This window comes from Perna viridis, chromosome 2, assembly GCF_037379345.1.
Source record: "Perna viridis isolate PV_CMFRI_1.1 ecotype Kerala chromosome 2, ASM3737934v1, whole genome shotgun sequence".
In the NCBI taxonomy this organism is placed as follows: Eukaryota; Metazoa; Mollusca; class Bivalvia; order Mytilida; family Mytilidae; genus Perna; species Perna viridis.
This window is the reverse complement of record NC_142446.1, coordinates 25,215,575-25,224,735: the sequence shown is the minus strand read 5'-3', so window position 1 is coordinate 25,224,735 and position 9,161 is coordinate 25,215,575. Positions and strand designations below refer to the sequence as shown.

Sequence of the window (9,161 nt, the reverse complement as noted above, 5' to 3'; positions counted from 1 at the left end):
AAGACAATTGTTACGCCAATATATCTAAGTGCCCTTTTCTTTTTATCTCAAAAGTGCAACAACCGAACGACAATGTGGTTATGTGGTCTGTAACTGTTTCTGAATTAGAATTCAAGTGTTAAATCGGTGTTTCTTATTTTGTTAATTTTTTTTTTGCATTCATGAGTCCCCCTTCTTCTGATTTTTACCAATACTGCATTCTCCTCATCATAGTAATGTTGTATGATCACCCTGTAACCCGATCGTCAATTTCGTCGTTAACAACAAATGAATACTAGTAACATTTATATTTATTACATGGCATTTTACAAATGGCCCTCGGTATCAGCCTAAAACTAACATATTGCAAGCGAGACGTAGTCGAGGGCCGGAACTAGGACAATATGGTAAATGACATTTAGTAACCTATAGCTACTTGTCACTTATGTATGGCTTTGTAGTAATCTTCCTAAAAATCAGATAGAAGTTGATTCGTGCCTGTCAAAATCCACCGAATTCAATGTTTTATTTCTTGTTCAGAAACAATTACTGATCATAAAACCAGTCTTATCGTTTCATTTGGCGGTTGCACTTTTGAGATAAAATAATATACATATTGTACATGCAATTGGCACTTTGGAAGAGTTATCGTTCTTGATTTGGTTTCATTTGGTTGATTTTAGTGGGAGATCAATGTATGATTTTTTTTTAAAGTGCAGAAATTAATGCAGAAATGACTATCGTTATGTGAAAGTATAACATTTTTAGACTGAAAAGCATTGTTTGTTTGATTGGTCTTTCTACACCATGAATCACTTAACCAGTGGCAGTGTCTGAATTTTATGTGGACTGGTACTTAAATATATATACATAATAATCTAAAATCTAATTAACCAAAAATGTATATGATAATTTAAAAAAAAAAACTTTTCAATGAGATAATTGGCTGGAAAACGTAAGCGTTCTTAACAATTATATACCTTCAATTTGTACAAGAAATCCAAACTTTCCTCCTTCATAGTAATGCGAATATAAAATGAACATTAAGAGCCAATTTTTCAAAGAAAGTACGGCGACAAATGCTTATATTTTATTCCGAAAGTTTGTTCATCCAAATTTTATTTAAAAAAAAAAGGATAAATAATACATTAAATCTATCCAAAAGGGGTAGATACGGTATGGTTCTTAAACTTTCATTTCATTTCGTCTAAATAAAGCTGTGTTTTTGCAGGCAATTAACAAAGTCAAATCACATATTAATTTCTTTCTAGCTATATATTCGATCCTTGAATTGTAGAGATTCAAGAAACTTTTAAGTGCATTTTTGAACATAACCTTTCAAATCACACAATAGCCATGGACGGAAATATATTACAGTTTTTTTGTACAAATTTGTTGTGTTGTTCCAAATTAGACTACAAAATACTACTTTCAGAAATGCATGCATGTAATACCTTGTACGATTCATTGTTTTGTCGATTTCAGTTTTTAGCATTAGTACGAAATAAGATACCTTAGAAAATCAATCAGTTGATGCTCGTTTACCTTTATAATCTTTCAAATTATCACATACAAATGTATAATAATAAAGCTTTACTACATTAAACCACTGTATCCATCACATTTCAGCTTATTTAAAATTTGACCGAATTAGTTGTGTTTAACGAAAGAGTGTGCCTGATTGTAATTGTAATTGTATAATATTGCAACATAAATTAATTCATTTCACCTTTGACCTTTGATATACTTTGGTTGAAGTCATCAGTGCTAGATGTAGTATTTATTTAGATATTTTTGGTTTCGAGTGCTTCTTGTATAAGCTAAATATTTTTGGATTTTGAACTTCCTAAGTATCTGGTACCGATACTGCTGTTGAAGGGTTACTCCTTGCATACCGAAAGCAACATTTAAATAATTTGTATTTTTTTGTAAAGTGTAGGGAATATTATTTCATTCTTTCCTTCTCATTTTGAAAAAAAAAGATTTACTTGAGTCGGCGATTTATACAATTTCTAAGATTTTTTCCCTTGACTGGGTGGGAATAAGAACTATTTAATTACACGTACATTAATATGAGGAGGACTAATTAAACTAAAGGTTCACTAAGAAACCATATACAAATCTCGTTTTATTGTTTAATTAATTACTCAGCATAACATCTGATGAATTAGAAATGGTTCATGTATAAAACTGTTCCACTGTACGCACTTTCAAGCGTATCGTAAGCCATATAAACACTAAGCTTACAGTTCATTTTAGTATAAACATGATAAACTTCATTATTTGTTTTAGACTAGAATCTCTGTTTCAGGTTAATTGTCTTTTAATAGCAGCAGTTAAGAATTAAACCTTGGAATTTAAGCAAACCCGATCATTTAATGTTTCTGATTCACGAATTGCCTAAAGATTGAGTGTCTTGAGTGTCCGTTTCTTCATTACTTTCCGTTATATTATTGTGAGGTGGCATTTGTATGTTTTCGTAGTGTGATCTCCCTACGGCATTTAAGTCATTATTTGCAATTGGTGTTTCCAAGCATTCGTCATCTGAGCTTAAACACAGTCTGCTATCAGATAGACAGCTTTCCTCATCATCAACTGATATAGTCATGTCCTCTGCCACCTCCTCGTTTGCCGGTCCCGTTTCACTAACCACAGTTTCGCATTTCTGTTGCTTCGTTTCATTCTTTATGGTTTTCTGTTTCGCTGCCTCTTCTTCGCGTTTTTGCTTCCGCCATTTTGCTCTTCGATTCTTGAACCAAACCTAGAAAATAGATTGATTCATGCAGATGTTAATAATTCACTTTTGTAAATCAGTCAATCTTTCAGCACTATTTCCGATTATTGATCCATTATTTATACAGCCTTCATATTCTTATTTTATATTTCATACCTTTCACATAAAATATAATTTTTACGTCAGGACTAATTAGTTTTTTTTTGTTCAAAAGCCTATCCGCTTCACATAAAACCATTCTGTTTATAGATATTAAAGTGAAGTTAGTGGTTATATACATGGTGGTCAAGCTAGTGTCTGGTTGTAGACATTAAGGTCAAGCTAGGGTCTGGTTATATATATTAAGGTCAAGCTAGTGTCAGGTAATAGACACGATGGTCAAGCTAGGTTCTGGTTGTAGATACGAAAGTCAAGCTAGTGTCTGGCTACAGACACGAAGGTCAAGCTAGTGTCTGGATATAGACACGAAGGTCAAGCTAGTGTTTGGTTATAGACACGAAGGTCAAGCTAGTGTCAGGTCATAGACACGATGGTCAAGCTAGTGTATGGTTATAGACACGAAGGTCAAGCTAGGGTCTGGTTATAGACATGGAGGTCAAGCTAGGGTTTGGTTATATCAATGAGGTCAAGCTAGTGTCCAGTTGTAGACTATACTTTATTTATAGGCACAAAAGTAAATTTAAGGCTTGGTTTTAGACATGAACGTCAAGTGGTCAAAAAAAGTCTGATTATTGGCACGAATGTCAAGTTAAGGAATGGTTTAAGACATGAAGGTCAAATGGTTGATCATTCATTATATATAGTTGTTATTGTCAATGAGGAATACAAATTGGTTGAGGTTGCAGTATGGCATCTTTTAGAAATATCAAAACTTAATTCCAAAATACTTTAGTATCGAAGAAAAGACATCGACTTCGGAGGGAAAACTATAGAACCTGTTTAAATGCAAATTAAAACAATTTAATTAATATTTCTGTTGTTTTCTTTTGTTGATCTGTTTTACAATTTCTACCTCTGTGTAGTCTGTATCAACAATACTGCAAATTTCAAAACGTAACATACTTTATCAAAAGATCATAATGACACAAAAACCATATTGTTTAAACAGCAAATGAGTAGTTAATCTGCTTTGATGGTTGTACCTTGAAGGTTTAACAGTAATTTATCTTCCTTTGGAAGTGTTAAAAACAACATGTTGCGGTAACATTTGGTAGAAACTGTTGATAAATCATTGGTATTATCACGTCAAATAACTAAAGTACTTTATACTCATAATATAGTACAATTACCATGGTGTTTGAGATCGTTTAAGAAAAACACTTTTTAATAGTTTGAAAGGAATGAGCGTAGGAACAGCAATATTTGATATCGTTGAAACTTCTTATAAAATTAGTTATTTATGAGGTACATAGTATTTACAGACATGATATTCTGAACAAAACCATTGAAATTATATAATGTCGTTATAATGAATGGAAAATGAATACAACGTGATAAATATACCCATATTCAAATATCACTGAAATAGTATTTAGTTCTAAAGCCGTGATTCATAGTGGACGTGTTCTTCAACAAACGGTCGGCATTCCAATGGGAACAAATTATGCTCCTTTACTTGATGACCTATTTCTTCACTCTTATGAGGCTGACTTTATAACTGATCTGATCAGAAAGAAAGAATATCGTTTAGCTATATCCTTTAATCTCAGTTTCCGCTATAAAGATGACGTATTATCTTTAAACAATCCTAATTTCGGGGATTTAATACATCGTATCTACCCAAAAGAAATTGAAATAAAGGATACTACAGACACTGTGAAGTCAGCCTCATATCTTGACCTTCACTTAGAAATCGATGGTAAAGGAAAACTATTGACCAAACTCTACAACAAACGTGATGACTTTTCATTCAGAATTGTCAACTTTCCTTTCATCTGTGGCAACACCCCTTCGGCACCTGCGTATGGAGTGTTCATATCACAGCTCATACGTTATGCCAGAGCTTGACGAAACTACGCAGACTTTTTGTATCGCGCTAGAACTCTAACAAATAGGCTTCTGGAACAGGGTTATGTTGCTACAAGATTGAAGTCATCACTACAGAAGTTTTATGGATCGTTATGGTATATCCATTTGCACCATAAAAACTGATTTCTCAACGGGTCATAGTTTTCCTTTCCTCTTTTGTCTACCCCGAACTTAACTTTTTATGAGCAACTCGGCGGGTATTTCTAGAAAAGCAAGCAGAAGACGCTTACCCTACCGGTGCACCTGGTCCATGCTCCCAGTTTTTAGTGTAGTCCGAGTTGGTCATTTGCTTTTGTTACATTGTATGTATGATTTTAGTTACTTCATGCTCTTTGTTGTGTATGTCTGTTTTCCATGTCAGGTCTTTGTCCCTGGATTACATTCTTTTGATTACCGCTATCACCTTGGTTCCCATGATTACTCTTTCACGGGCTAAGAATTAAGAAACTTAAAAACTTAAATCCCTACCCGCCCTTTGCTTTCTTCATTTTCTCTTACATGTACATCATGTACATCTATATAACTTGCCAGATGTTGCTATATCTTTATTCATTGAGGTTATAACAGCTCTTCCATGCACTTTTGAGCAATACGATGCTAGTGCCCTCGTCCGGCAATTCTAACATAAATGGAAATGATGTTGTACCTGGAGACCAAAAAAAAAAAATGTGCTGGTTTCCGTAAAGATAAGGTTACAACATCACGTGACTTTGTACTTCGTTCTACATCATAATTTCACTTATATAACATCAGTTTCCGAGTGGAGCATTAGCATCGCGTCTAAAAAGTCTTTTCTCAAAAGTGTTCTTTTTTCCTTTATTTTTCTTTTGTAACCTTGTATAAGCACACTGCTCTTACACCCCAAGTGTGTACCCGATAGTACAACACAGTTTGGGGCCAAAGGTAGCACAGTTTGTATGTAGTTATTCAGCAATGAAACTTTGTGGTCGAATGTTATAAGATCTATTATCAGCTGTATTTTGTTATGGTTCCGTCAATTCTTTTAAGAATACAATGTGAAGTTGATAAACTTAGGCGGTGGTTCATAAAATCTTAAATTTTCTAAGGTTTTTCTATCCATACGGATGTTATCTAGTGACGTCCCTTTGGTCTTTTTTAATATAATATCAAGGTTTAATATTTTTATGCTAATTCGTTGCTTTTCCATTTAGCAATGACAATACACAAGGGAGATAATCGGGAATGATGATGTATTTAAAATTCTTACACGGTTTATCAAAAATGAAATTGAGTTCTTACAAAAGAAGCTATGATAATATCCATGTTTTCATTTTGATACGGGTAATTTGAAGAAATATCCTTTTATCTTCATCTCGATAACACAAAATTTTGTCTTTACCCTCTCGAGTAACGATGAAAAGCATTTCCTGATATGATCAGTAATTCTATACTCCATGAAACGTTTTAATACATAGTCACTCAGAGTTAAGCTATTTTACTTAATAATGAGATATAAAAAGCCTCATTGAAGTTTATATTCCACGCAAACTTTGTTCCTAAAGTGACTTCAACGAAATACTCCTTTTCCAGCTAGTTGTCTTCGCTTAGATCTGAGATGTGGCAGATTTGGAATGTTATTTTGGGGTAATTCTCTGATCGTGTGGCCCAGATAAGTCGGTGTAAAAGCTATTCCCATTTCAATGTTTATCCTGTTTTTCATCACCGTTATCAAGCCGTTCAGGATTATTAGTCTTTAGTTCCCGTGCTTTTATTGAACAGTTTAGTCCTTTCAATCTTGTAATACCGAAGTTATCTTTAGAATACTACATTTTATATTAAATAAAATTTGTAATTTATTTTGTAACCATTTGCTTTTAACAATTTGATTTTCAGACAAGACTCGACAAATTGATTGTTTTGGCTCACAGACGCTGCATTTTATATTAACTTCTGATTTAGGTCGTGAAAAAAATATGAAATGACATTATTTAATCAAGTATGACAAAGGAAAAAAAATCTACAAATATGAAATAAAACTTAGAAATGAATACACTGTAATCATAAGAAGATTCATAATAATAAGCAAGAATGGATTAACAAGTGTTAAATGCATTCTTCCAGTAGTGATATTTTTTCACAATTGTAATTTTTGGATCTGTTCGATGTTTTTATGGAAGCTATAATGTTCCAGTAACCAACATTTTGTGGAAATAACAGAAACATTCTATTCTACAGACTGCTTAGATATCTATTTGTTTAAGATACAGAGCAAACAAAAATTTCCTGATTTTTTTTTATGAAACACGAATGAAAACTCAACAAAAAGAATCTAGTTATAGGTAAAAATCCTAACATGTACGGCATTTGCTTCATGCATTATGTAACTTTGCACCAGTTGACATGATTATAATTTACTTATAATATACTCTCTTTGATCATTGTATATCTACAACAGCAGTAATAGTTATCTCTTTGAGAAAGTGTGTTATTCCCAGGTGACTCTCAGCTTACCAGAGGATAAATACATTTCTATACCATGGAAGTTACTACTCTCATGGTAACCTTCCAATCTTCTATATAGTGCTTCTCCCATAGTATTTTATTACCCAGACGTAACTTCCAGGCCATATTTCAAAGGCCTAATATGCATATTTAGATCTTTGATCTGCCGAGTATTGAATGCGATTAAATTTCGTCTTTCCAAATTTTAATTACAAAGTCAAGAAATCATCAAGATAGTGGAAAGTGCGAAATGCATTTTTTAAATTTTCGATGGTCCAAGTTTTGAAACCGATAAAGGATTGGTTTCTTATTATGGTGTAAGTTTGTTCCCTTATTTTCTCTTTTGAAAAGAGAATTATTTTTAAAAATAAAAAATCAAGAAACGAAATGGATATAAATAATTATATACCATATTTAGTGTCCAAACATTATATATGCCATTCACATTAAAAACTTGGATGTTCTTTTAAATATTATTTCTCGCGAATTTATATTTACTGAGATTTCAGTTTTTCGCAAATGACTGTACCAATCGGCATATCGCTGTGTTTGGAAAAAGGAAAGTTTATAACGTCTCCATGACAACCCATTTTTTAAACCGATGCCACCGTATGAATTAAATCATGCTGTGTTGTTCTGTGTTACTATATAGTCTGATCATTATTTTTACTTATTTGTTTACTTTATTTTGTTATGTTTCTATGCAAATGTTCAATAAATACAAAACCAAAAAAAAAAAAAAAAAACGACTACAAGTGTGAGGGTCCAGTTATTTCAAAATATGCAGAATTAACTTCGTGGAAGCAAATTGTCTCTGAAAGCCTTTTCGTGTAGTAGGTGAGTTTCTCAGTTAATGGGCCTTTGTCTATAGTATAGTATTAACGCTGATTGGGTGGATGTGTGATCAAATGGCTAACCGGAGGTTGATATTGAATCAGCACCATTAAAAAATATTACATTGAAAAAAGGATCAGCCCATTTTAGCCTCTAAATCGACAATTTGCCCAAACGGTCCTTGAACACAAAGTAATGAATTGATAATTAAAAAGACATTAAACAAAACCATTGCACAAGTTGTGTTATAAATCGACGAACATTGGAAAATTTCGGATATCTATGTTTGAAATACTATAAATATAGCATTAATATTTTCTTAATCGTTCGTGTTTAGAAAATTAAGATAATCTTGACTTAATGACTCCTTCTTTTTCGCATATATCGGTTTGTAACATTTTTTATTACAGGCATATCATTTATAATCAATTTCGTTTGGTCCATCATAATAAATAAAATTTCAAGCAATAAATAAATTATACTTAAGACTTTACAAAGAGTTATTGCTGTCCCATAATTTTGGTTGCTGAGAGAATTGGAATTCCCAGATTTGATGATACATACTATAAAAAAACATTGCTAAATTATAACTGAAAAATAATATCATATTTTTTTTAATATCTCACTCGAACTTTATTTTGTTTGTAATTCAACCTACCCTTGATTTCTGTTGTATACTGACATACAGTCTTGAAGAAGCATTATCAGGAAATACTTCATAAAGTAGATGCATTTTAGAAATAGAAGCTTACCTCGACTCGTTCTTCTTTCAGGTCCACTTTAAGGGCCAATTCTTCTCTAAGCATAACATCTGGGTAATGCGTCTTCTGGAAAGTTCCTTCGAGTTCTTCTAGTTGTTCTTCTGTAAAAATTGTACGGTGTCTCCGTTTGCGTTTCTGTCCCATTTTCTCAAAGTCAAGTGCGTTCAAAAAACCATGGAACGGATAGTGATATCGTACTGAAAATAAGAATATAAACCATGGAACAAAGAACAATATCATACCATACTGAAAATAAAAGACAAACCGTGGAACGGATAGCAATATTTAAAAAAAAAAATAAAAGATGAATCGTGGAACGGAAAGCATAATTGTAATGAAAATAAAAGATAAACCATGGAACG

At 32.6% G+C, this 9,161-nt stretch overlaps 1 protein-coding gene across 1 annotated transcript in view; it reads right to left on the bottom strand.

Annotated features, from left to right (window-relative positions):
- Positions 1-2,089: 2,089 nt before the first annotated feature.
- Positions 2,090-9,161, bottom strand: part of LOC148624211 (uncharacterized) — a 29,488-nt gene continuing 22,416 nt past the window's right edge. Inside the window, exons 4-5 of the mRNA XM_088566736.1 lie at positions 8,791-8,996; positions 2,090-2,740 (exon numbers count right to left, since the gene is read on the bottom strand). Coding sequence (XP_088422862.1) covers positions 2,369-2,740; positions 8,791-8,996 — 578 coding nt within the window. The 3' untranslated portion in view covers positions 2,090-2,368. The remainder of the gene's footprint in view (positions 2,741-8,790; positions 8,997-9,161) is intronic.